At 64.5% G+C, this 25,902-nt stretch overlaps 1 protein-coding gene across 5 annotated transcripts; it reads left to right on the forward strand.

The window, feature by feature from the left end:
- EPHB3 (EPH receptor B3) lies at positions 1-25,516 on the forward strand. 5 transcript variants are annotated; one of them, XM_072042300.1, is made up of 16 exons: positions 1,291-1,441; positions 12,307-12,371; positions 12,625-13,297; positions 19,776-19,931; positions 20,024-20,359; positions 21,151-21,275; positions 21,390-21,558; positions 21,653-21,758; positions 22,093-22,190; positions 22,313-22,435; positions 22,535-22,782; positions 22,987-23,202; positions 23,298-23,447; positions 23,528-23,753; positions 23,866-24,021; positions 24,182-25,516. In XM_072042300.1, exons 1-15 carry the CDS (start codon positions 1,306-1,308, stop codon positions 24,012-24,014), a joined length of 2,976 nt encoding a protein of 991 aa, XP_071898401.1. In that variant the 5' UTR covers positions 1,291-1,305; the 3' UTR covers positions 24,015-24,021; positions 24,182-25,516. The 5 variants fall into 5 exon arrangements, with proteins under 5 accessions (XP_071898398.1, XP_071898401.1, XP_071898399.1 ...); XM_072042298.1 differs by having other exon boundaries at positions 23,528-23,721; XM_072042299.1 differs by having other exon boundaries at positions 22,138-22,190; positions 23,528-23,721.
- The last annotated feature ends 386 nt before the right edge of the window (positions 25,517-25,902 follow it).

The raw sequence follows: 25,902 nt of genomic DNA on the forward strand, positions 1-25,902 counted from the left end.
GGCGCCAGAGCGCGATCGTGGCGCGGCGGCGAGAGGAGCCCCGCGTGGCGCCGAGCTCGGGACTGCCCGGCGGGGCCGCCCGCACCGCCCCCCGCCATGGCCGCCGCTGCTGCTGCCGCTGCCGCCCGCCCGGGGGCCCCCCCGCCGCCGCCGCCGCTGCTCCCCCTCCTGCTGCTGCTCCTGCTGCTCCCCGCCGGCCGCCGAGCCCTCGAGGGTGAGTACCGGGACCCCCCCCCAGGGTGCCCCCGGGCTCGTTCGGTTTCCCCGAGCCGCCTCCGCTCGGCTCCGGCTTCGAGGTCCCCGCCCGGAGCTCGCTGCCGCCGCCGCAGCCCCGCTCCCAGCCCCCCCCCTCCCCAAGCTCCGCCGCCCTCGGTAGGTTCCAGAGTGAACGCCCCGCCGAGCCCTGCCCGCTCGTTTCGCCTTCCCCCGGTTTCTCCCAGGGCTGGAAAATTCAGCCCTGCCGCCCGGGCGGGCCAAAAGAGCCGGGGCCGCCGGAGGAGTGGCCGTGAGCCGCCGTGTCCGGCTCCATCCCTTCCCCCGGTAGCCGGTTTAACCCCGCGGGCTCCGCCGTGGGGCTACCGGGGAGAGCGGCCACGCGTGGCGCATCCCTACCGGAGCCGGGGGAGGAAGGGGGAACCCCCCCTGCCCTGCCCAGAGCTCGGGATCAAGACGGTTCCTCGGCCCCCAGCCGCGGGTTGAGGTCCCGGTTGGCCCCCGGGGCCCTGCACGGCCCCGCTCCGGGGTCCCGGGGCGGAGGAGGGGGCCCCGGGGGGGGGTTTGGCTGGGCACGAAGTCTGCGCCGTGTCCGGTAACACAAGCTCCGGAGGTGGCGGGGTGGGGGCTGAGGGAGGCCCCGGGCCGGGAAGGGAAAGGAGAGGAGAAAAAAATAATAATTATTAAAAAAAATTCTCCGGGAAGGAGAATTCCGCGGTTCGGCGGCGAGCCCCGGAGCTGCCCGGCTGCCCCGGCGGTGGGGGGACCCCGCTTTTGTCTGCTCGGAGGCGGCTTCGGGCTGCGCCTCACCCGCTGCGATCTTTGGGTAGGGGTTTGGGGGGCTGCTGCGAGCAGGGGAGCCCTGCCCCGCTGCCATTTCGGGGCAGCGAGCCCCCCAGGGCTGGGCTCCCTACAAACTTTGGGGGTGGCTCTTTACGGGTGTTGCTTTTCCTTCCACCCCCCCACCCCCCCTCCCTCTCTACCCAGTGGATTTGATTTTTATTTTTTTTTTCTCTCTTTATTTTGGCAAAGGGGTGGGAAAAAAAAAAGGAAAAAAAAAAAAAACATCCTCCTTTGTACGCCGTAGGAAAAATGAGCTGGGATTCGTGGCCTGCTCGCTCCGGGAGCGCAGGGGAGGGAGAAGCCAGCCTGGCACGGACGCTGCCAACGCCAGCTCGGGCACCGCCGTGCCGGGAGGCAGCAGGACGGGAGGATGAGGAGGATGAAGGTGTGGGCGAGGAGGGCGCCCCGGCGTGCCCCCGGCCCCTGGGCAGCCCCTCGCCCACCCGCTCGCCGCCCCCGCTTTGGGAAGGGGGCAGGAAGGCGGCGGTGGCGGCGTGGCAGGGCACCGCGAGCATCGGCCAGGGCTGTCCCGCTGCTCCCTGGGGAGGCTGGGGCCCGGCCTCTCCCCCGCCGCCCGGGCGTGAACTGGCGCGAAGAGCCGGATGGAGAGAAAACAAACAGCTCGTGCCGAGGAGCCGCCGGGTTTTCTTGGCTTCCCGAGCGTGCGAAGGGGTCAGGGAACAAACGCGGTGCCTGAGGAGGTCGGGGCCCAGCGCCGTGCCAGCACGGGGGAACGCTTCGGGGCCTGGCTGGCACCGCACGGTGTTTTGGGGGCTGGCCCTGATTCCCATGGGACTTTTTTTTTGTTTTCTTTTTTTTCCTTTTTTTTTTTTTTTTTTCTCCTCCCGTTTTCCCTTTGCTCTCTTTCCCTGGAGGGAAAGTTGCTGAGGTTCCTGTCCCCGCTGCTTTTAGGAAGCCACTGTTGGTGCTGGGGTCAGCGAGCTCCTGCCCGCTCGCACCGCTGCTTCCCGACGGGCACCGGAGCGCTCGAGCGGTCCCTGTAAATCCAGCGTGCACGTTCGGCCGGGTATTTTAGTGCTGATCATAAATCTGGCGAGGCCATAAATCTGCGCTCACGTCCTCCAGGCGACGGCAGCCGGCGGCCCCCGGATCCGGCCGCTTCACCGTCCCCTCCGAGGGGGTGACGGGCCGGGCGTGCGGCCGGTGCCCGGCTGCGAGGGCAGGGTCCTGGCGGCTCCGGGGCTGGATCAGCTCCCGTCCTCGGGGGCACGGCGCGGCGTTGGGTTTCTTTACAAGGCCCCACGGGGGTGGGGGGGAGCCGCGCTCGGCAGCGGCTCAGTGAGGGCTTTGTGCTGCCGAGGAGAAAATGGTTTCTCTCCAGATCCTGTAAGTGCGCTGGGTTTGTTTGAAGTCACAATGTGTTTTTCTTCTCCGGTTCAGCAGTCCCCGGGCCGGCTGCAGAAGGAATGCTCTGTCCAGGGGCAACAGCAGATCCTTTCTCCGGTGCAGGGACTGGAGCCGAGGAGCAGAGTTTGGCCTGGCAGGGCTGCGGGAGCCGAGGCCCCTTGGGGAGCCGCAGCGCGGGGCGAGTGCTGTGTTCGAGGCTCTTGCCATCCATCTGGGTTAAAACCTTGGGCCTTGAAACGCCTTGAAAAGAGGGAGCTGGGCAGCACCGGGTGGCTCTGTCCCCATGGGGGGTTTGGGTGGGCTGGGACCGGCACTGGGAGGAACAAACTCTGTGCCCCTCTGCTGCCTGAGCGGCCTCTCTGGGGTTTGTCCACGCACTCCTCCATCAGCCCCAGAGCAGAGGCAGTGTCTTGCTGCGTGCAGCCCCGATCCAACTCAGGCTTTAGCGAAATACCCAAATCAGGAGGATTTATAGATCTTTTCCTCATCTGGCGCCATCCCTTCCCTGCTCCCAGGCTCCTGCCAAGTGTTACCCGGGCTGACCACACACCGGGTGCTGTGCTGCTCAGCTGCCCCCGGTGCTGGAGCCACCAGGTATTTCCTTGGCGGGGAGATCTCGCTTTTTGTTTAACTACTTTTCACCGAAACAGCTTGTTTCTCGGCGGGGTGATTCGGGGAAGCTAGCCCTGCTGTTTTATTGATGCTCAGGGTAGGGCTGCGAGGGGAAAGCAGGTTGCGGGGCTCCGTTGCGCTCGCTGGATTCATTAAATCTCCCGTTCCTCACCAAAAAAAAAGCTCTTGTTTGTGGGAGCCCGCCCCGGCCGTGCTCGAGGCGGGGAGGGGAAGGGCTTTCCTTTGTGTCACGCAGAGCATGCGGCCGGTCGGGGAGAGGGGGAACTCGCAGCCGGGGCTCTGCAGCCGGGCATTGTCCGTGCCTCTCCTCGGCACGCAGCCCTGCCGCGGGCTGGAGGCGGCGAGCGCCCGGCCGCAGCTCCGGGGCCGCGTCTGCCTGGGCTCCGCGATTGGGAATAGCGGCCTCTGGTTTTGAAGGAATGAACCGAAACTCCCTGTTTTGTTGTGATGACTTACTGCGAGAGATATTCGGGGAAACCAGTTGGTTGCATTTTCTTTCCGTGAGCCGTTTGCTGCTGCTCGCTGGAGTGGAGGGGAGCTTGGCGTTTAATTAAAACAGCCCGAGCAATCTGAATCACAGACTTGCATGTTTTTAAAATTGTAGCTGTTCCTGTTGTGCTGAGTCAAACTGGTTTGTCGGGATCCAGCGTCTCCGCCTGGGAGCCGCACTGGGGGAAGGGTGCTGGGGCCGCCCCGCACCGGGGTCCCCCCTTTTTTGCCAGCCGGGGAAAGCAGCGGGGTGGGTGCCGGTCCCCGTCCTCGTCCCTATGAGTCTTGGGAGAGCCGGTGGCTGCCATCGCCATGTGCCTCCCCGAGATCAAAGCCACGAGGAGCTGGCATGGCTCGGGGAGCGGGCATGTTCCCAAGCCGTGTTTTGGGGAGGAGGGAGCCGCCGAGCAGGGACCCCGCCGCAGCCGCCAAACCCCACGCGGGAGCGGTCATGGCCCCTGGGGACAGGCTGCTATCTTGAAGGCCAGGAGACTTTCTGCAGGGACGTTCCCACCCTGGCGGGACGGCCTCATTTGGGTTTTGTTTTTTGTTGTTGTTGTTTTATGTATATCATCGTCATTATTGTTGCTCAAAACCCAGTCCCGGGCTCGGGCTGGGCTCGCCCCGTGGCGGTGCCAGCTGAGGCCGGCGGGGCTGGTGGCAGGCGTGGACCATCCTCCTTCATGAGCAGAGCCCCACAGACCCCGCCAGCAGCCCCGGGGCGAGGCAGGAGCCATTTTGTAGGGCGGCCGGGCCTTCTCCAGGCCTCCTCCTGCCTCCCTCGGCTCCCACCATCGCCCACCCTTCTCCAAGCCTCGTGGGGCCACCAAAGCCTTGCGGGGCTGAGCTCGGGGGCTCCGTCCCCTTCCTCCCCGCGGAGGTCCCAGCTTATGGGGCCACAGCCCATTTCTTGGAGCCTGGTTTCCCCTCAGCGAGGCAGGAGGGGAGCGAGCCCGCCGCGGCTCCGCTTGGCCGCCCCTGTGAGGAGGAGGAGGACGGGGGAGCCATCTTGGGCAGAGGCAGCAGCCCCGCAGCACGGCCGAGCGCCGGCCCCGCTCCCCGCACGCGTGCCAGCACGTGGCGGCCGGGGAGGGGGTTGTCTGGAGAGGGGGGGGTTGCTGTTTTATTTTATTTTTTAATTTTTTGTGTGTGTGTGTTGCTAAGCGGCGGGGCTAGACGTGGCCTGGTGTTTCTCACGCATGTGGCGGGAGCTGTTGACAAACACCTGTTTCCCAGCCCCCTCCCCAGGAATGCCCTGGGCGTGGGGGGCCCAGCAGGGGCTGCGGTGCTTTAGGGGGGGCTGAAATAAGGGAGGCAGCAGGATTACCCCCCCCCCTAATCCTTGGTCCCTTGCCTGCCCCAGGGGAGCCATCCCCAAGGGCTTCCCTGCCTGGCAGCAGCTGCACAACAATTTGGGCCTCCCGGTTCCTCTCTGAGGTGGGGCCATCACCAGGGCCCCTCTACAGAGCTGCCCAAAAAACCATCCCGGGGAGGGGACACCGGCCACCCCCGTGTTGTCCCACTTGTCCCCAGGGTGCCTTGGTGCTTGCCCAGCGAGGGCTGGGGCGCAGGAGGGACCCCGCGGGCTGGGCGAGCGGGGAGGGGGCGCGCGGCATGCACGCACACACGGCGTGCGATCCAAGGCCTTTTTTTTTTTTTTTTTTTTATTAATGAGAAAAATGTGCAGGGCTTGAACGATCGCCAGGAACAGATTTATTCTAGTTCCCCAGAAATTAAACTGAAATGAAGGAGCGAGTCAGCCCGGCCCGGCACCCCCTCCTGACTCTGTGCTTGTTTTAACTCTGGAAGAATCTGACTTTGGGGGTGGGGGAGGCAGAGAAGGGGGGGGGGAGGATATTTGGGTTTAAGCAGTTCCAGATGGGCTCTGTGCTCGAGGAAGCGAGCGGAGAGCAGCGTGGAGATTTGGGTAACTGCCCCAGGCAGGAGAGAGGAGGGAAATCTTGGCAGAAACCCCTGCTCCGCGCTGCCTGGATGGGATGCAGCTTGGCAGCCAAGCCGCCCCGTCTGTGGGGCGAACCTTTGTATGTGCAGCGAGTAACCTTTTTTGGGGAGGGGGTGTTTTTTAAATATCATTACTCCTTCCCTGGCCTCCTTCCAAAAGTACAACCTGGAAAAAACAGAGCTGGGGGGAAAAAAAAAGAGAGGCGTTTTCGGATCGCAGCCTGCTGCACGCGGTTGCCTCGTGGAGGCAGACCCACGCCGGGACTGGTGCCCGCCTTCCCCGGGGATTTTGGGGCTCTGCATCCATCCGTAGCCACCCCCGTGGGGGTGGACACCTGCCCTGCGAAGCCGTGGCGACGTTTCCCCTCTCTTTGCAGGGCCTGGAAAGGCGGGTGGCAGGTTTGTGGGCCGGTTTGCTGCCTACATCCTGGTTAATAGCATTCGCGGCTCGAACAGGTCTGGCGTCTCCGGATCCGATGAGTTATTTCTGTGGCAGTGGAGGGCGGCTGCACGGCTGCTCCTGCTGGGGACACCGACCTATAAATCTCCCCTGCCTCCTGGCCCACACGGCTCCTGCTGACCTGGCACGGCTGATGCCGCACTGCTTGTCCCACGGGAGCTGGTGGCAGGGCACTGTGGAGGGCGTCCCCTCCTCGTGCCCATCCCGAGCGGGTGGCAGTCATCGCAAGGCTAGCGGGGTCTCTGGGGGCTTATCAGTGGGGTCTGTTTTTCCCGTGGCTCAGCAGAGCGAATTTGGCTTTTCCTGGAGGAGAGGAAGAGCAGCGAGCGCCGGGGTGCGCGCACCACGTGGGCAGGGATGGCAGCTCGCCCCGGCGAAGCTGACCCCGGCATGGCGCACGGGGCTGTGACATCCGAAATCCCCGCGGTATTAATAGCACTGTAATTGCAGCGCAGGGCTGGACTCGGGCAGCTGGCTCGCGTCCTCTCCCGGCGTCAGCGTGGCCGTTCAGAGGGAATTGGGGGCTGGCAGCAGGACCTGGCAGGGCTCGGGCTGCACGCGGCCAGGGCGCAGCTGAGTGCTCGGCATGCGGCTGCAGGGCAGGGACCTGCTGTCCTGCTGCAAAAAAAAAAAGAAAAAAAAAAAGAAAAAACGTGCTGCAGCCACCGTGATTTGTAGGGGGTGCACGCTGCGTGCCAGCCGGTGTCGCAGCCCAGCTTGGCACGGCCACGCTCCTGCGGTGGCAGAAATCTGCCCTGCCCGGCTCGACCCGGTGCGTGGACGCCTGTCCCTCCCCGCGTCCCGGGCGCTGCCACTGGATCTGCTGCTCGCAGTTGCAGAGCTGGCACCTGTCCCCTCTCACATGCTTCAGTCTGTCTCCCGGCCATCAGGAAACAGCTCCTGGCGAGGAGCACGCGGCCGGAAAACCCTCTTCAGCCAGTCAGCGGGTGGCTGATGGGGCAGGGCTGGATGGAGGCAGCGCTCCCGGCCCCCTCTGTTGCACTGCACTCATACTGGGGCTGGCTCTGCCCGTCCTGTCGGTGTGGGGCATCAGGGTCATTGGGGAACTGGGGGGGAAACCAGGAAGATGCAGCCGGATGATGGCTCAGAGCCACGGGGCCATCTTCCCCGGTGAGGTGGTTACATCCCGGTGCGGGGTTGGGAAATGGAGGGGGAGGACACGGCCTCGGTGCATCCCCGGGCTCCGCAGGGTGCTCGGGCCCCAGGACCGGCGGTGCTGCCCGTCCTCAGCCGGGCCGGGCCGGGGCAGGGACTGCCTGCCCTTGTGCGTGTGTGTGTGGTGTGTACAAAGGGGCCTTAATCTCAGTTGGGGCCTCTGGGCCCTGCCATAATGCAGAAATAATGAGTCTATTATTAAGTGCCCACAGTACTTCTTCACTCCGGTGGCTCGCCTCCAGCAGCAGGCAGAACCTGCCCCGCTTGAAGTGGATGTGTCATCATTTGCCTCAGCAAATCCGATCCCCTTTGATGATGGGCCAAACGCCCTTGGCACGAAGGGCCACAGCTGTGATACAGGCCCCACTTTTTTTTTTTCTTTCTTTCCCTCCTCTCTTCCCTTTGTTCCCAGCTCGTTGGCTCGCCCCGGACCTGGGGTGAGCGCGCGTTGGTGGGCGCAGGCAGCCGGAGCCCTGCGTCCCCTAGGATTGGGGCTGGGGGGGACATCCCCAAAGCGTCCCCAAAGCATCCCCACGTCCCCCCTGCTCCACAGCACCAGGGAGCAGGCGCCCTGCTCGGTGTGAGGACAGGTTCCCAGCGTGGGCGGCGATAGGGAGCGCTCCTGCCCTTCCCTTGGGCTGAGCCGCGCCACCCCAGCCCCAGAGCCGAGGGTGGGGACCCTGCGTGGCCCCCGGCCCCGTGCTGGACGCCGGGCTGGGAGCCTGGGGGTCCCCAGGGGAGCTGGGTTATCCCTCACGGGCTGTGCTGTGTGCCGGCGGTGCTGCAGAGGGAGCTGGCAGACAGCGTCTGCAGGCTCCTCCGCTGGGCTCCTCGAGCCTGTGCCCAAAGCTTCTGCTGGGGGTGTCCCCAGGGCCGTCCCCTGCTTGGGAGGAAGAGGAGGAGGAGGGTTGCGGGGTCTGGCTGGGGCCAGGGAGAAGCCGGGACCCTCCTGGAGGAAAAGTTGCTGTGGGAAAGGTGTCGCGGGGTCTCCCCACGTGTGCTGACCCAACGCCCGGCGCTCTGTGTGGCTCCCCTTTTGTGTACGTGAAGCACTCGTCAGCGGGAAAAGTGCAACCTCAGGTTCTCTCCCACAGGCAGCTCTTTGTTCCCAGATAAAGGGCCCTGCACCAAAGGCCCTTTGTGCCGCTGCTTAGAACGGTGCTGGGATTAATTGTGCCGATAGGTGCTTGAATGGGGAGTGCACAAGGCCGCCCGCTCCCGCCATAATCATCTCGAAACTGAGGAGGAAATTAAAATGTCGGGGAGATGCCCCTTTTGGTGGCTGCTTGGCTAGCAGGCACCGAGGCGAGGCTGCGAGCGGATCCCTAAGCAGCCACCTCTCCTCCTGACAGCCAGGGAGAGGCAGGCGCTGCCCCAGCGCCCCGACGGAGCCGCCGTGGCGCTGGGTGATGGGATGGGATGGGACAGGACGAGATGGGATGGGACGGGACGGGATGGGACAGGACAGGGTGGCCCAGCCCGGCTGCCGGGGCTCGGCTCCCGCGGGCCGGGCGCGCTGGTGCGCGTGGCTCCCAGGGAGCGCAGCGGCGTTGCAGAACAGGTTCCTCTGTTTGCAGCAGGGCTGCGTGGGCGTCTTTACTAACTTTCCTCCCTTGCCTTCTTTCAGGATGCTCAGGACCGCGCTGGCTGCCTTCTCCCCCTTCCCGTTGGGGCGAGGAGCTGGCGTCGTACCCTGCCAGCGCATCCTGATAAAGCCGGCGGTCCCCGCTGTTCAAAGGGAAGAGCGCTTAAATCGGAGCCGGTCGGTGGAGACGCTCCTCGAGCCTTCCCCAGCGGCTTCATCTTGAAAGAATTTTTCCCTTCTGGCTCAGCCAGGGCTGAGTGCAGACCCCGCCGCGGCCGCTGCGCGTGTCTGCCGCCGAGCAGCGCGGGACGGGCTCCCTGGGCCTCTTCTGGGGGGGAGCTGGAGCGTTTGGCTGGCCGCGGAGCGTGCACGCAGCATTCCTGGGCCCCTGCGTGGGAGGAGGTCCCAGTCTCCAGATGGGCCCACGCCAGGGCTCCCCGTGCCCCGCGAGCTGCCGGGGACCCCACAAAAGGGGATGGCAGAGCAGGGGCTGGGACCCCCACGCTTTGCAGCTCGCGGTGTGCGTAGGAGGAAGCTTTGCAGGGCGGGGAGGAGGCAGCCAGAGCCGTGCTCGTGGCCCCATCTGAGAAGTGAGGCTGTTTCCCGGCTCCTGGATCCGTCCCTGCCGTGGAAATCCTGCTGGTGTGTGGGGGCGGCTGGGGATTGCTGTGCTTGCCAAAACAGAGCAGGGCTCAGTCTCCATCCGAGCTCTTTGCCTCGGTCTGGCCGGAGGTAAGGAGAGGACACCTTCCCGGCACTGCAGACAGGGGTGATAAAGCAGGCCTTAGGGTGACTTCCCAACGCTGGGTAAAATTGGGAGCCAATTTCCCGTTGACTAATGAAACCAGGCTCTCTCCTCGGTGTGCGGGCTTTGGGAGGCTTTGACTCACGGCTCCGCTGCCCATGACGCTGTTCACGTCTCTCCAAAGCACCTGCAAACCTCCAGTCCCACCTCTGGCACCGCGCACGGGTGGGAGCGAGCCGCCGGCGCTCCCCGATTTCCCCCTCACCCCAACCCTGGGTGCAGACCTGTTCCTTTAGCAGGGGGCCAGCGCGCAGCATGGCCCAGCACTTGCTGGAGAAAGGACACGAGCCCGGTGCCGCTCTGTCGAGAAATCCTTGGGGCAGCTCCGAGGGCACCGCGCGCTCTCTGCAGCTCGGCTGCGGCCGGCTGGGCTCAGCGGGTGACCGCCAGCCCCGGGCAGTGCCGCAGCCCTCGGGGCCGGCCGGCTGCGACCTTCACGCTCGGCAGGCTGCGAGGGGAGGCTGGGGACGACCGCTGACCCCGGCCGGCCCCGTGCGCTCCTGCAGCTGCAGGAAAGCCTCGCCGCCCTCTGTGCCGGGTCCCGTTTCCTTTAGCTGCGTTGCCCGGTGATTTTTATTTTTATGATTTTTCCCTCCCCGCTCTCTCTCTCTCTCTGTGTGGTTTACGCGGCTCTCGCGCCAGCGGGGCCGGCTCAGCTCTCTTGTTTTCTTTCCCCTCCTTGTTGGTCAGAGGGGTAGAAGCTGCCAAATTAGGGTGCAGCGCGGCCAAGCCCTGCGCCTACCCCAGACCGGTGCTGGCGGGGAAGGGCGCTGCCGGAGGGGACCGCCGGCTGCTGCACCCCATCCTCGGGTGCCGCAGGGCGCTGCCTTGGGCACGGAGGCTGCAGGGCACGCAGGGCTTTCCCACGCACCGGGGGGCAGATTTAAGGCTGCTACTTCGGGACCAGGCTGCCCGCAGGACCCCCATGGCCGGCCGTACCCCACGCCCCGTTACAGCCCTGGGTCTCCGCTCCGGGGACTTGGCAGCCCCGTGCTGTCAACGCCGAGCGCGCGCTTGGCTCCGCTCCGGCGCTGCGTGCCTGGCCCCCGCGCAGCACCGCTGTGCCCTTATTAGGGCAGCTGGCGCGCGGGGCTGTGCCTCGGAGAGGTGCGGGTGGCCCCGCTCCGCAGCCCCCTCTCCCGTCCCCTGCGTGGGCTGCCCTCGCCAGGAGCCACCGTGACCACCTCGGCATGGCACGGGGGCTCCGGGGAGCGTGGCAGCCTGCCTGGCTCTGTGGCTGCCCCTCTGATTTGGGGAAAGAGTGGGGCGGAGAGCCCGTGTGTCCCCGAGGGGCCTTGTGTGTCCCTGAGGGGCCTTGTGTATCCGTGCCGCGGTGGCACTCGTGTCCCCTGCCCCGCTGCTTCAGGGCTGCGTGCCAGCTCCTGGCGCGTCCGTGGGTGCCAGGCCAGGCGGCGCTGGCTGGTGTCCCCGGGGTGGGACTGGGAAGGAAGGTGTTTACCTCCAGCAGGGATTCATCTGAAACCCTGTAATGTGCGAACGTTTCCTTCCTCCTCCGCGCTTCCTCCTTGGCTGGGTCAGCCGGTGCTTTTCCTGAGGTGGAAGGAAAGAGGCTGAAATTGCCCCTTGGCTCCCGGGGCTGAGCCACGGCGCCCGGGGTGACTGTGCCCGGCTGCCGGCAGCGAGCCGCGCTCGAGGAGCTGTGGCTCCGTGCCCTTCATCTCTGGGGCAGAAGGGGTGAGGGACAGACAGACGGACAGCCCTCGGGGTTGGGGTGCAAAGGGAGGGGAGAGGTTTTGGAGCTGGTCCTGCTGGATACCCTCTGAGCAGGGTCTGTAGGGGCAGAGGGGGGAAAAAAAGCTTTACCCAGCTTGGGGCTTTGCCTGGTGTTTGCAGCCCCTTCACCTCAGGCTCCCCACGGGCACGAGAGGACCCCAAATGTGCCGAACAACCCATGGGGCCGTCCTGGGTGCAGGGTAGCAGAGCCAGCATCCCACGGCAGGGCAGGACCCCGTCCCGCCCCGGATGCAGCAGGGTGGTGAAGCAGGCAGGGGACCAGCAGCAGCAGCCCCCGGCACGGTGTGGTTCCCTGTCATTGCGTTTTTTCCCCCCGTTTTTGTGCCCGGTGCTCAGCTCGGAGCCGCGCGGCTCTGCCTGGGATTAGCGACAGCTGCCTGCAATTGCAGCTCTTCCCAGACAAGCGTCTCGCTCCCCCAAGGCTGGGGCTGGGGCTGTTTGGGGAATGCTGTCGGGGTGGTTTGTCTTGTAGTCTGCTCCAGGAATGTTGGCCAGACGGTCAAATTCTTCTCCCCTCTTGTAAAATGAGTGATGTGGGGCGTCTCTGGGAGAGCAGCCTGCCAGTCCCTCCTCCTCTGGATAAACCTGCCTGGCCCGCACCGCCCTGTCATGGGAATGGGCCCTTTCAACCCCAGCCACAGTAAATACGAGCCCTGCCAAAGCGCAGGGGGAGGGCGCGGACGGGGGGCCGGGGAGGTGGGGGGCTCGGCGGCCGTAGAGGGGCCGGGGATGGCAGCCTGTCCCCGTGCCACCTGGCCGCCCCTCGCCCTGCACCTCCGTGGGGACGCCTCGCTCTTCCTGTGCTCCTGACAGCAGAGCAGAAATCTGGAGCCTGTCTGTGCCGCTCCCCCTCCTCCCACCACGTCTCACCCCCCAAGTCGCTGTTTTCCGCAGAAATGTCAGCTCCTTTCTTCCCCCACTCCTCCTGCGTTTTTTGTTTTTTTGTTTTTTTTTTTTCCCCCTCGAATCTTGGCCTTCAGCTCCAATTACTTCTCTCCTTCCTCCCTCTCCCTCCAGAGACCCTGATGGACACGAAGTGGGTGACCTCGGAGTTGGCATGGACAACCCATCCGGAGACGGGGGTAAGTCTGGAGCCGGACCTGGTCCCCGGTGCCACAGGGCACGGCCCTGGGGGGGTCGGGGTCGCTTCCCTGTGCCTTCACCCTCCCCTCCTGTGCATCCCCTGCCTGGTGGGATTACGCACCCGTGGCCCCACGCTGACTCCAAGCACGGGTACGCCGCGATCCCTCGGCACCCCGTTAGCTGCTGCCCTGCCCCGTGCCCTTCGCCTGGTGTCCCCGGCTGGGGGTCTGACACGCTGCCTCCCTCTTGCAGTGGGAAGAGGTGAGCGGCTACGACGAGGCCATGAACCCCATCCGCACGTACCAGGTGTGCAACGTGCGGGAGGCCAACCAGAACAACTGGCTGCGCACCAAGTTCATCCAGCGCCAGGACGTCCAGCGCGTCTACGTGGAGCTCAAGTTCACCGTGCGGGACTGCAACAGCATCCCCAACATCCCCGGCTCCTGCAAAGAGACCTTCAACCTCTTCTATTACGAGTCGGATACGGATTCTGCCTCGGCGAGCAGCCCTTTCTGGATGGAGAACCCCTATATCAAAGTGGATACAATTGCCCCGGACGAGAGCTTCTCCAAGCTGGAGTCGGGCCGCGTGAACACCAAGGTGCGCAGCTTTGGGCCCCTCTCCAAGAACGGCTTTTACCTGGCCTTCCAGGACCTGGGGGCCTGCATGTCCCTCATCTCCGTGCGGGCTTTCTACAAGAAATGCTCCAACACCATCGCTGGCTTTGCCATCTTCCCGGAGACGTTAACGGGGGCTGAGCCCACGTCTCTGGTCATCGCTCCGGGCACCTGCATCCCCAACGCAGTGGAGGTGTCCGTCCCTCTCAAGCTGTACTGCAACGGCGACGGCGAGTGGATGGTGCCCGTGGGAGCCTGCACGTGTGCCGCCGGCTACGAGCCGACCATGAAGGACACCCAGTGCCAAGGTGAGTGCACGGTGATGGGGGACTCGCTCCGTCTTGGCCCTTCTGCTGCGTTCGTACGCGTGCGCTGATGGAGGAGGCAGGTCTGCGCTGAGCGAGGTCTGGTTTTGGAGGCTTGGAGCTCGCTGAGCACGGAGCAAGGGTCACTGCGGCGATGGGGAGGTGTCTCAGAGGATCGCTGCACTTGGACTTGGTGTCTGCTGTGCCACTGCGCTGCAGGTTGTGTCTGCTGGACTCAGGGGCACGGCTGTCAGCAGGGACCCGGCTCGTTGCAGCCCCCACGCATCACTCGCAGCCTCTTTCACCCCTGCTGTGGTGACCAAGGGCTCTGCTCCCTCCCTCCTGCGGCGCACCGAGGTGCTGATGGCCGGGCTGTTCCCGGCAGGCGTGATTTCACGCTGCCGGTGCGGAGGCATTCAGGAACCCCGACGGCGAGCGGGGCCCCGCTGGGCAAGCTGCGGGAGAGGCGAGCGCCCTGCCAGCGCTGCAGGCTTCCAGCAAGCTGTGTAGGGAAACAGGCAGAGAACGTGAGCTTCCGCAGCCCCTCAGAGGGAAAGGAGAGAGCATCCCGCCTGTGGAGAGGTGGCATCAGAGGTTTAGGGGCTGGCGTTGCTGTTTTGTCCCGTGTGGGGGATGTTGCAAAGGAAAAATCTGCCTGGATGGATGTTGGGCTTGCTCGGGGTGGTTTTGTCCTCGGGAGCTGCCTGCAGCACGCAGGGTGATGCCCGAGGGTGGTTTGGGCAGCAGGAGGGATGCTCACTGCTCCCCAGGGCCGGAGGCATCGCGCGGGGAGCAGTGGGCCCCCAGGCTGGATGCTTTGTGCTCGCCGATGACGGGATCCTTGGCGCCAGCCCTCTGCTCTTGGCAGGGGCGATGGGATGCGGGATGTATACATGACCGGAGCGGCTGGCCGGGCTGCTGCTGGAGAGCAGAGCCTCCGCTGGTCCCAACACAGCTCCTGCCATGCTGTGCGCTGGGGTCCCCGCTCCTGGGGAGCTGCTTTCCGTGTCGCTTGGGCTGGGAGATCGTGCAGACCAAGGGCTGAGGGCTGTTTCCCTGCGTCTAGAGGGGCTTGGGCTCGAGGTGACAGCTTTTCCATGCCGGCATTCGTGGTTCCCTGCTTGGGGAAGGCAGCAGAGGCTCTGCAGAGGCGATGCTCTAGCCCAAGCCATGCCCACAACCACTGCGCTCACAAGCGAGGTGTCCAGAAGAGCAGCTCGGGCAGCAGCTCGGGGCAGGGCTGTAGGGCTCCCTGGGTGACATTCAGGGCATCGCCGCAGAGCCCGGGGCCGTGTCCCCTCCCTGCTCCCCCCAGGAGGAGCAGAGCCCGGCGCTGCGCCTCTCCCAGCACCGCGAGCACGCCTCCTCCTTCCTCCATCCTCCAAGCCCATGGGCAGCACCTTTATTTTCTCCCCCGAGCCTCAGCTTCTCTCCCCGCATGGGGAAGGCTGAGCCCTACGGGCACGTCCCCATGCACCCTTCTCTGGGTAGGAGCGGTGTCTCCACGTTGCTCTGGGAAAGTCGCGCCGCGCTCGTACGATCAGATTTTCCGCCATATGATCGTGTGCTCTAAGTGGAAACAGCTGAGGAAGGGCTCGGAGAACCCAGCTCCATTTTCTGCTCTTTGTTGGCTGCCTCCTCGCCGCGTTTCTGCTCTTCCCCCTCCCCACGCTGCTGCAGCTCGCCCCGCAGGAATGCCCCCGCCAGGGGCTGGTGCACAGGGGGAGCAGGACGGAGCCCGACCCCATAACCCTGCCAGGCAGGGGCTGTGTCACAGCACCGGGGGGCACGGTCCCCATCCTGCCCGGGGGGGGACACGAGGCGCTGCCCCCCGGCTTTGTGGAGCTCTCCCGGGCGTGCGGGTGAAGAGCGCCGCGAGGTGCCAGATGGCATTTTAATAAATAACAATGCTGCGTTACCGCTTCGATGGGATAAGCCCTGTTGTAAATCTCCCCCCTTTCCCCAGACTTTGCCGTGGCCTTTGAAGATCTCCTCCTCCTCCTCCTCCTCCTATTTATCTCCATCCAGCGCCAGGATTAGACTTCGCATTCAGACCTGTTACAATGCAGCTCGGATCCCGGTCCCTCGGGAGCCGAGGGCTCATCCCGCCCGGCTGAAGGCAGTTTCTTTGGCACGCTTTGTAATGCGATATGCAAGGCTGGTATCTGGCGCTCTGCTCAGAAGTTGCCACAGCATTGATTTGGCATCTCATTCTCAGCCTCATTATCTTTATTTAATTAGCACACGGCCCTTCTGGGGGTTGTGCTGCTTCCCACACGCTCCTCGCCACGGAGATGCGCGGAGGCAGCGCTCGCGGCGCGGAGACGAGCGAGCTCCTGGCCGGGGCGGGGGGCCCAGGGGACACGCTGCCATCCCACCCGTCTGGGGGCTCTCTCCGTGACGACCCAAATCACACCGGATTTTTGCTGGTGAGGAGCTCCCCGCCTCATGCAGGCAGGTGTCGGGATTCCCCTGTCGTGGTGCCTGTCGTGGGAGCGCAGAACAGGTCGGCCGCCGGCACCTCCCCGAAAACGCTGCCGGGCGCGCACGCCCCGCACCCCATTCGGGAGCTGCGCCCCAAATCGGGGCCGTGCCAGGGTGCACGGCCATGCAACGCCACCTTCACCCCGACACAGAAGGGTTTGGGAGCCGGCTGCTGCCTTCCTCCTGTGCTAGCAGCGAGCCCCCCACACGGCACCCCCATGGGGCTCCCTGGCACTGCCCGCTGCCTCGGGGCTGGTGAAAATCCAGACTAAGACTGAAAACCCAGTCCCACAGAGCCTGTGCACGGCGCCGGGCTCCTCTCAAAGCCGTTTCCTTTGGGTTCCCCCCAGCGGAGGCGCTGGGGGCCGGCGCTGCGTGTTTGGGTGCCGCCAGCAGGCGATAGCAGGTCAGGCTGGGGCCAAAGCGTGGCTTTTGTAAAAATACCTTTTCCTTGCAATCAGTGACTAATGGAAACATCACCATGAATTAAAAAAAAAAAAAAATGCCAAGCCAGCAGTCCCCTTGCCAACTGTTTGCAGCTTTGCATTGCAACACGGGGTTGCTGCACGAAAACCAGGAAGTGAAACTGCCTTCTATTAATTGGCCGGGATTACAGATCAAAGGCGGCGCGGCAGCGCTGGAGCTGGCGCTTCAGAGCCGGGCAGCTCCACAATGGCTCGCTTGTAACACGGTCGAGGAAATCTGCCTCTGCCGTCCTGCGTGCTGACCCGCCGCGGCTCGAGAGGCAGCGGCGCTTCTTGGAATTTTTTCCCTTTAAAAAAAAAAAAAAAAGAATTTTTGGTTTCCTGCCTGTTCCTCGGATGCCACTGTTGGAACCCCGAGGGGCTCTTCCCTTCCTCAGCCCTTCGACTTCGCTCCGTTGGCGTTTGGACTGCGCTCGTCTAAAATATTTCCACCCAAAGGGTGATTTGGAAAAAAATAAAAAATCAAAATCAAGTGCCTTTTAAAAGAGGCTCGGAAGGAGAGTTGGAGCTGGGCTGCTGCTCGCGTGGCTCTAATCCATCTGCAGCCGCTTACGAAAGCGCGAAGGGAGTGAGCAGGGTAGGTTCACAACGCACAGATCAGCCCAGGCAAACCTGATTGCTGCCTTGGAAGAAATTACAGGGTTGCCGGACAAAGGGATGTGATCAGTTTAATTTATCTCGACTCCAGTGAGGCTTTCTGCTTCAGTCCTACGGGGAGGGAAACGGCCCTAAAGGTGCTGCCCGGGCTGGAACAGCATCACGCGGGTAGAAAAGCACCGAGCCCTCAACCAGGGTAACTCGGGGCAGTTTTCCCTCGCTGCTGGGAGCTGCAGCAAAGCAGGGCTGGTGCCTCGTGTCCCCATGGGGAGGGGGCACCAGGTTTTGGGGCTGCTCGCTGTGCCAGGTTTGGGGCCGTTGCCCACATCCCGTAACCGATGAGTGCGTGCAGGGCGAGTCGTGGCGCCCTGATGCTGCGCCGATGGCTTTATTTCGGTGTTTTGCAGCTCCCTCCTTTGGGCTTCCTTCTCTGGGGTGGGGTAGGCGTGGAAGGGTGCCCCCCGTGTCCCCGTAAATCCCCACTGCAGCCCTTCATCCCCGGCTGTCACTCCGGGCTGCGTCTCCCTCCTGGGCGCTCCGCCTCGGTTCCCCGACCTGTTGTCCTGCGCCTGTCAGCCCCTGGCACATTCTCCCCAGAGGTGACCGCAGCCCGGAGCTGGGCGATGCCATCTGTGTGCAGAGGCTGGGGATTGTTGTTTGATTTTTTTTTATCACCAGGAAAAGCTCAGGGAGGGGGAGAGGGGAGCCTGGCTGCCCGGCCAGGGCTGCAGTCGCGCTCCTGCTCCGGTGATGCCGGGTTCCCTCGGCGCTGGCTGCGCGGGCAGCTTGTTGCAGAGCAGAGATGACACAGCGGCTTATCCGCCGGGGACCTGGGATCAGCTTGCAGCTCGGTTACAGCCTTCAAATGTGGCTGAGAGCTGTCACGCTGCCACCGAGGTCTTTACACTCTGATTTATTAAACGGAGCTGGATGCCTCAGCGCTGCGGCGCAGCTGGGCCTCGGTGCCCCTCCTGCTCTTCCTCGCCCTAAATCGGGGTGTGGGCAGAGCTGTGCCCCCTCCTTGGCCGGGGTGGCAGCGAGGGTGCCGTGCAGCCGCCTTCACCTCTTGCTTTGTGTCATCTCGGTGTTGCCCTGAGCTCCCACGGTGGCTTTTTGTTCCCTTGGTGCAGGAGCCAGGGCGAGGAGAGGAGGAGGAGGCAGAGAGGAAGGCACACCTCGCCCTCCCCGGCTGAGGCTCGGGCTCCCCGGCTTCACGCAAACGCTGGTGGCTCCGGTTTCATCCCCCGCAACAAGCCCATTATTTCAGGAGGGGGGGGGTTGTCCCTGATGGATCTGGGCTCCTGTCCATAACCCAAGCATGTTTGGCAGCTCTCGGAGCCCAGAGTGTTCCTGTCCAAGAGGTTTCAGTCATCTCTCATTCCTCAGCAATCTGGTTCCTTATGTGTGAATCTGCATCCACCCAGTTTTAACTGCCTGGGACTGCGGCTGGGGTGGGTCTGTGCGTGCTGAGGCTGCTCCGGCACCTCTGGGCAGCTGCCCTCTGCGTCCCAGCCTGTGGGGCTGGGGGGACACGAGCCCTGGCTCCTTCTCCATCGCCAGCAGAGGAGCGCAGCGGCGTTATCTGCACACTCGGGACGGGCTAAACTTTAATTCCCAAAGGCTGGGGGAGCTCGGGTCAGGGAGCTGCAGGAGCTGAGCCGTGCGGGCAGCCCCAAGCAGGAGCCTCCTGGGGGCTTCCAGCCCCTGTCCCCACCGTGTCTGGCAGCAGGAGAGCGGGGAGAGCCCCAAACACGGCGTGGGGCTGCCAGGAAACCTCCGCTGTGTCGGGAGAAGCCTCGCGGTGAAGCAACTCCTCTTGTTTGTGGCTGATGTCACCTGGCAGGCACGGGACAGGAGGTGCCGCTTCGGGGACAGGGCTGCCAGCAGGGCTACGTGCCCTGGGTGCCGTGCCGGCCAAACGGGGGCGATGCCAGAGCAGGGGGGGGGTCTCGGTGCAGAGCAGCCCCCGTGGCTGGAGGCAGGCCCCGTGCTGGCCTGGTTTCAGGCCGTGGTGTTGCAGGGCTGCGATAAACGAGGCGGCGTGGAGGCGGGGGGCGGTTTCCCGACGCTGCTCGGCTCAGCTGGAGTGCCACTAATCCCCTCACGTGCCCCTCGTTAGGGCTGAGTGCCCGTGGAGTGTGTGGGGCCGCATCCAGGCTCCTGGCTCCTTCATGGGGCAGGAGGCTGGTGGTGCCAGCCTGCAGGAATGTGTTCATCTCGCTCCCCACACGCTGCTGGAGCCGGCCTCAGGGTGCCACCGCTGCGGGCTGAGAAGTGGCTGAAGTGGCTGAGTGGAGGAATGGGGCAGAGGGGCTGTGTTTGGGGCTGGGGGGGTTCTGGGGGGGTGCCCAGGCAGGGTCGGGGTGCTGGGCACGGCAGCCAGCTGGGGAAGGGGGAGCAGTGCGTGGCAGAGCCCCTCCGTGGGAAATTGGGAGAGGGAACAAAGCGGGGTGGGTGTGGGGTGGGTGTTCCTGCACGGGGAAAGCTGTGCCTGTGCCAGGGGGTCCCTGGGCACCATTTATGACCTGAGCAAGCTCGGCTGTGCTGGCACCAGAGAGTATCAGCTCCCCGTAGCAGCCCTGCTCATCCTGAGGGGCTGGGGCACGGCTCCCTGCCCTCCTGGTGGGCTTGGGACCTGCAGTGAGCTCGGAGAGGGGGCCTGCAGTGAGCCTGGGATGCAGAGATCACTGTGAGCCTGGGAAAGCATCTCCTGGGCACGGTCACTGTGCGAGGAGGGACGAGTTGGCGAGGCGTGCAGGAAGCCACAGGATTTGCCCCCAGCTTGTAGCAGTGCTGGAAAGCTTGTAGGTGGCCGGTGGCCCTCCTGCCACCACCCGGACATCATGCAGGGCAGCGAGGGAGGGTCCCGCAGTGGGTGCCCTTCATTCACACAGATTTTTTTTCCCTTCCTGCAGCCTGCGGCCCGGGAACCTTCAAATCCAAGCAGGGCGAGGGGCCCTGCTCCCCCTGCCCGCCCAACAGCCGCACGACCTCGGGAGCAGCGACGGTCTGCACGTGCCGCACCGGCTTCTTCCGCGCCGACACAGACCCCGCCGACAGCGCCTGCACCAGTGAGCCCCACCAGGGAACGGGGGGGAGGCGAGCCAGGTACGGGGCGGGGGGCACGTGGCAGCCGTCCCTGACCCCCCCTTTATGCGTCCAGGCGTGCCGTCGGCTCCTCGCAGCGTCATCTCCAACGTGAACGAGACGTCGCTGGTGCTGGAGTGGAGCGAGCCGCAGGACGCGGGCGGGCGGGACGACCTGCTCTACAACGTCATCTGCAAGAAGTGCAGCGTGGAGCGGCGCCTCTGCACGCGCTGCGACGACAACGTGGAGTTCGTGCCGCGCCAGCTGGGCCTCACCGAGCGCCGCATCTACATCAGCAACCTGATGGCCCACACCCAGTACACCTTCGAGGTCCAGGCGGTGAACGGCATCTCCAGCAAGAGCCCCTTCCCTCCGCACTTCGCCTCCGTCAACATCACCACCAACCAGGCAGGTCAGTGTCGCCGCTGGAGCTGCAGTGCTGCCGTGCTGCCGGCTCTCCGCTCCTGCCTCTAATCCCCTGGGTGAATTCTCCTCTCCGCTGGAACGTGCGTCCCTGGAGGGGATGAGATCAGAGCGCGTGCAGGCGGGGAAGGGCAGGCTTGGCAGATGCTGCGGAGAGCTCCGGAGCTCCCAGACCCACCCCAGAGATGTTGCGCCTGCTGCGAAGGGAGGAGGAAGGAAATGAGATTTCTCCCCTGTGGGCCTGGGAAGGCTCAGCACCAGCCCCAACCTTCGCAGGCAGCCGGCTGCTCTGCCATCCCTCCTTCCTCCCGCCCTGGCCCGGCTCCAGCGTGCTGCTGGTAATCTCCAGCCGCCGCGCTCTGATCTGATTTCACGGGTCTCACCGGTGGGGTGGGGCGGGCGGCTCCTGGCAAGGGGAAGAGGGGAAGGAGCCTTGGTTTGGGCTGCCAGAGCCCTTCCCCGGACCAGTTTGCAGCGAGGCAGGGGTTGAAACATCACCTCGGTGCCATCTCTGAGCGTCCCTTGCTCCCTTATCGCCTTGGCTGCAAGGCGCTGAGACCACATCTCCTTCCAGAGATGGTCCCGAAGCTTTTCGGTGCCTTTTGGCTGGGGTTATCAGAGCAGGAGCCGTGCTGATCGGGGATGGGGGAGGAGCTGGGCACAGGAGGGCTCGCGGGGGCTGCAGAGATGCTGAGGGCAGGCAGGGTGGGCCTGGATTCAGCGTTGCTGAGCGGGTGCCGGTGCCGGCACAGCCTCATTCCTCTCTCCCTCTTTTCCCAGCCCCATCTGCCGTGCCCACCATGCACCTGCACAGCAGCACGGGGAACAGCATGACGCTGTCGTGGACTCCCCCGGAGAGACCCAACGGCATCATTCTCGACTATGAGATCAAGTACTCCGAGAAGGTAAAGCACAGCAACCACTCCTTCCCCCTGCCCCTTCTGGCTGGCATCTGCGGAAGGGGAGCAGCAACAGGGGGGCCAGAACGCAGCGGTGACACCCCCGTGTCTCCCTTGCAGCAAGGCCAGAGCGATGGCATTGCCAACACCGTCACCAGCCAGAAGAACTCGGTGCGGCTGGACGGGCTGAAGGCCAACGCCCGCTACATGGTGCAGGTGCGGGCACGCACGGTGGCTGGGTACGGCCGCTACAGCCTCCCCACCGAGTTCCAGACGACTGCAGAGGACGGTAGGGACCGGGACAGGGCTGCCTCCTGCCCCCCAGCCCCCCAAAAGTGCTCCCTCCCCAGCCTGACTCTGATTCCTGCCTCTCCCTCCTCCAGGCTCCACCGGGAAGACTTTCCAGGAGCTGCCTCTGATCGTGGGCTCGGCCACTGCGGGGCTGCTCTTCGTCATCGTCGTGGTCGTCATCGCTATCGTCTGCTTCAGGTACTGGCCTTGCAGGGAGCAGGGCTGCAGAGCCAGCTTTGGGGGTTGCTCACGCCTGCAGGCAGAGCTCCAGCAGCTCCAGTCACGCAGCGAAGGACTGGACCTGCTGCACGGGGGTCCCGCAGGAGGACCGTGTGTCCCTGCCTCCCAGCACCAGCTCTGGGCTCTGCCCGGGCTCCTGCTGCCCTCTCTCAGCACAGCTGGGCTCTCTTCTGCCACCGCACCTCAGGCAGAGGTCGCTCTGCTCGCGGGCTGCCGGAGGGGAAGCTCTCTCTGGCTTCGGTTGCCTGTGCTGGGATTTGGAAGCTGGCAGCACGTGTCTTTGCCCCATCAGGAAAGGGATGGTTACTGAACACCTCCTCTCGTCTCCTTTGGGCAGGAAGCAGCGCAACAGCACAGATCCCGAGTACACGGAGAAGCTGCAGCAGTACGGTGAGTGGCAGCCCAGCACGTGGGCTCTGCCTGCCCTCTCCCAGGTCCCATGCCGTGCCAGGCTGGCGTGGCACGTCACCCGGGTGGTGTCCCTCCCTGTGACGAGCCCTCTGTCCTTGCAGTCACCCCGGGGATGAAGGTCTACATTGACCCTTTCACTTACGAGGACCCCAACGAAGCAGTCCGGGAGTTTGCCAAAGAGATCGACATCTCCTGCGTCAAAATCGAGGAGGTCATCGGAGCAGGCAAGTCCCGGGGCTGGGCACAGCGGCTGCTGAGAGCACCGCCGGTCCCCTGGTCCCCCGGCTCACCCTGCTGTCCCCTCGTCCCCTTCCCACCCGCAGGGGAGTTCGGCGAGGTGTGCCGCGGGCGCCTGAAGCTGCCCGGCCGCCGCGAGATCTTCGTGGCCATCAAGACGCTGAAGGTGGGCTACACGGAGCGGCAGCGGCGCGATTTCCTCAGCGAGGCCAGCATCATGGGGCAGTTCGACCACCCCAACATCATCCACCTGGAGGGCGTGGTGACCAAGAGCCGCCCCGTCATGATCATCACCGAGTTCATGGAGAACTGCGCGCTCGACTCCTTCCTCCGGGTGAGCATCTCCTCCTGCCTCGTGCTGTGGGGTGCCAGCTCTGAGCTCCCCTTCTCCATCCCTCTGCGTTGTCCTGGTGGCATCTCCAGGGATAAATTGCATCTCGGGGAAGAGGGATGACCCTAGGCAGGATAGGTAGCGTATTGGGATCCACCCCCAGCCTATTTGGGGTGCTGAAAACCCCTCTGTTCTCTCCCCGGGTAGCTCAATGACGGGCAGTTCACGGTCATCCAGCTGGTGGGGATGCTGCGAGGCATCGCTGCGGGCATGAAGTACCTGTCGGAGATGAACTACGTGCACCGCGACCTGGCTGCCCGCAACATCCTGGTCAACAGCAACTTGGTCTGCAAAGTGTCCGATTTCGGGCTCTCCCGCTTCCTGGAGGACGACCCGGCCGACCCCACCTACACCAGCTCCCTGGTACGGGGTGGGATGCTCGCGGGAGGCTGCAGGGCTGGGGGGGTGTGGGGTCTCACAAAGTATGTGCTAACCAAGGGAGCTGTCTGCTCGTGCAGGGGGGCAAGATCCCGATCAGATGGACGGCTCCTGAGGCCATCGCCTACCGCAAGTTCACCTCGGCCAGCGACGTGTGGAGCTACGGCATCGTCATGTGGGAAGTGATGTCCTACGGGGAGCGACCCTACTGGGACATGTCCAACCAGGACGTAAGTGCCCACCGGGGAGCTGGGGGTGCCCGGCAAGGACCCGAGAGGGGCTCACAGCCCCCGTGTGCGTCTCCCCGCAGGTGATCAACGCGGTGGAGCAGGATTACCGCCTGCCCCCCCCCATGGACTGCCCCACGGCGCTGCACCAGCTGATGCTGGACTGCTGGGTGCGGGACCGCAACCTGCGGCCCAAATTTGCACAGATCGTCAACACGCTGGACAAGCTGATCCGCAACGCTGCCAGCCTCAAGGTCATCGCCAGCGTCCAGTCTGGGTCAGTGGGGTCCCAGATCCCGGGGAACACAGGTGGCTGGGACTGGAGGCGTTGGGAGAGCAGGGACGAGAGAGGTCCCTGCTGCCAGGGACGACTCGGCGTCCCTCTTATCCCTCCGTGACCCGTGGCTCTCTCGCCCCGCAGCGTCTCCCAGCCGCTCCTGGACCGCACTGTGCCGGATTACACCACCTTCACCACCGTGGGAGACTGGCTGGACGCCATCAAAATGGGACGGTACAAGGAGAACTTCGTCAATGCCGGCTTTGCCTCCTTCGACCTGGTGGCACAGATGACGGCGGAGTAAGTCACCGCTCCGGGGGGCTGCGTGGGCACTCGCCTCTCCGGCACCCAGCTGCAGAGGGCAGATTTGGGGTGGGGGAGTGAGTTCCTAAGGGGGTTAAGCTCTGGGAATCAGCATCCAGACCTGCCAGGTCGCTGAATCTTCACCCTCTCTTTGCAGAGACCTGCTGAGGATAGGGGTGACGCTAGCAGGGCACCAGAAGAAGATCCTGAGCAGCATTCAGGACATGAGGCTGCAGATGAACCAGACGCTCCCGGTTCAGGTTTGACCGCAGGGGACTCTGCATTGGAACGGACCGAGGGAACCTGCCAACCAGGTTCAGTTTGCGGTGCAGCCCGGCTTCCCGATTCCCCCTTCCCGCGGCGCTCCTCTGCCTCGGACGCTCGCCTGGGACAGGCCGGGCCGGGCCGCCCTGCCCCGGATCGGAGGCACCCGTGCCGAGAGGGAGCCCGGCTTTTCGTCCCGTGTCCTGGAGCGGCGAGGCAGCGACGCAGTCTTCATATTGAAGATGGATTTATGGGACGGAGATGGCACATCCCGCTTCCCGCCCTGTCTCGGTGCTCATCGGTTTGAAGAGTTGTTCTGCTTCTTGGATTTCTTTTCACCCTGTTCTCCCCGCCCCGAGTCCTCACCGTCCCCCCGTCCCCGAGGCCACAGACTGTTGACCCCGTCCGCTGAGTCCGTCAGACGCGTCCGAAGCCTTCCCCGACCCCGGACCCCGCATGGAGGCAGCCGGGGGGAGGCCGAGCCCCCGCGGTGTGGAGACGACGCCAGGGACGGGGCTGCCCAGCCCCAGACAATCACTTCTCTCCTCCCCCCCCCTCGCGGCCCCTCCGCACGAGGGTCTGCACTGGAACGTGTCCGAAGGGAAGGCTTCGCTCCCTTTCTTCTTGGCTTTGCACGCCAGAACCCGAACCCCGTGAGATTTTACTATGCAGGGAGTTAGGCAAAAAAAAAAAAAAAAAAAAAAAAACATTAAAAAAAAAATAGAGAGATATATTAAAAAAAAAAAAAAAAAAAAAAGAGGGAGCAGAAAAGGGGAGGGAGGGGGACCAGGTGCCCAGCTCCGCATCTCTTACCCTCTTGGTTCTCGTGGCCGGCTCTGGACTGCAGAGTGAGGCCGTCAGCACGTTTGCACAGGGACCCTCGGCCCCACGGCAGCCGCGCTCCTGCGAGAGGGGGGCCGGGGAGCGGGGCCGGGGGGGCTGCAGCCGCGCAGGGGGGGGGCCTGGCCTCCCCCAGCCTCCTGTTTTATGCAGAAGGAGCGGGTGCCGCCGGCGCGGCCGCCCCCCCCGCTCCTGCCACACGCTGTGATTGCTGCCAAAAGACTCACTCACCTTCCTCTGACTCTTCACTGCAGCCCGGTTCCTCCAAGCTGAGGGAGAGAACTCCCAGCGTGCGTGAGTGTGCGTGAGTTGTGTGCGTGCGTGCGTGTGTGCTGGCCGGCAGGACTGTGTGAGGCAATGGGCAGAATAAAGGCAATAAGAATTTTAACGGCGTCTCCTTGGCTCCGTCGCTCTCGCTGCACCAGCGCGGGGGGCTGGGGGCTGGCTCTGTGCCCCCCCCCCTTCCTGCTCCCCAATTTGTCTCGCTGCCGGGCACGGACCTGGTGCCAGCCCTGCGGTGCCCGAGGACGCACGGCGTGCACCCTGGTGGGGCGCAAAGGGTTGGAGGTAACGAGTCCCGGGGCAGAGCCAGGTGCTGAAACCCCACCTGGTGCCGCAGGAGATGCTGGTAATGGTTTTTCCCATCCCCTCCTCGCATCAAGCCCGACATTTGGGACCCAAATGCGGTGAGTGAAAACAGAGCGGGGCCATTCTCTGCCCCAGAGCGAGCGGGGAGCACCACGCACCCCCAGGATTTGTCCCCGAGGCTCGTCC

This window comes from Anas platyrhynchos, chromosome 9 (assembly GCF_047663525.1).
Source record: "Anas platyrhynchos isolate ZD024472 breed Pekin duck chromosome 9, IASCAAS_PekinDuck_T2T, whole genome shotgun sequence".
Lineage (NCBI taxonomy): Eukaryota > Metazoa > Chordata > Aves > Anseriformes > Anatidae > Anas > Anas platyrhynchos.

Bases quoted from the DNA above. Each gene is read 5' to 3' on its own strand.
- EPHB3 (XM_072042296.1), top strand. From the start codon at position 1,306: ATGAGCTGGGATTCGTGGCCTGCTCGCTCCGGGAGCGCAGGGGAGGGA. The intron at 12,372-12,624 runs GTAAGTCTGGAG...TCCCTCTTGCAG, and splicing joins CAACCCATCCGGAGACGGGG to TGGGAAGAGGTGAGCGGCTA. The intron at 22,436-22,534 runs GCAAGTCCCGGG...TCCCACCCGCAG, and splicing joins CGAGGAGGTCATCGGAGCAG to GGGAGTTCGGCGAGGTGTGC.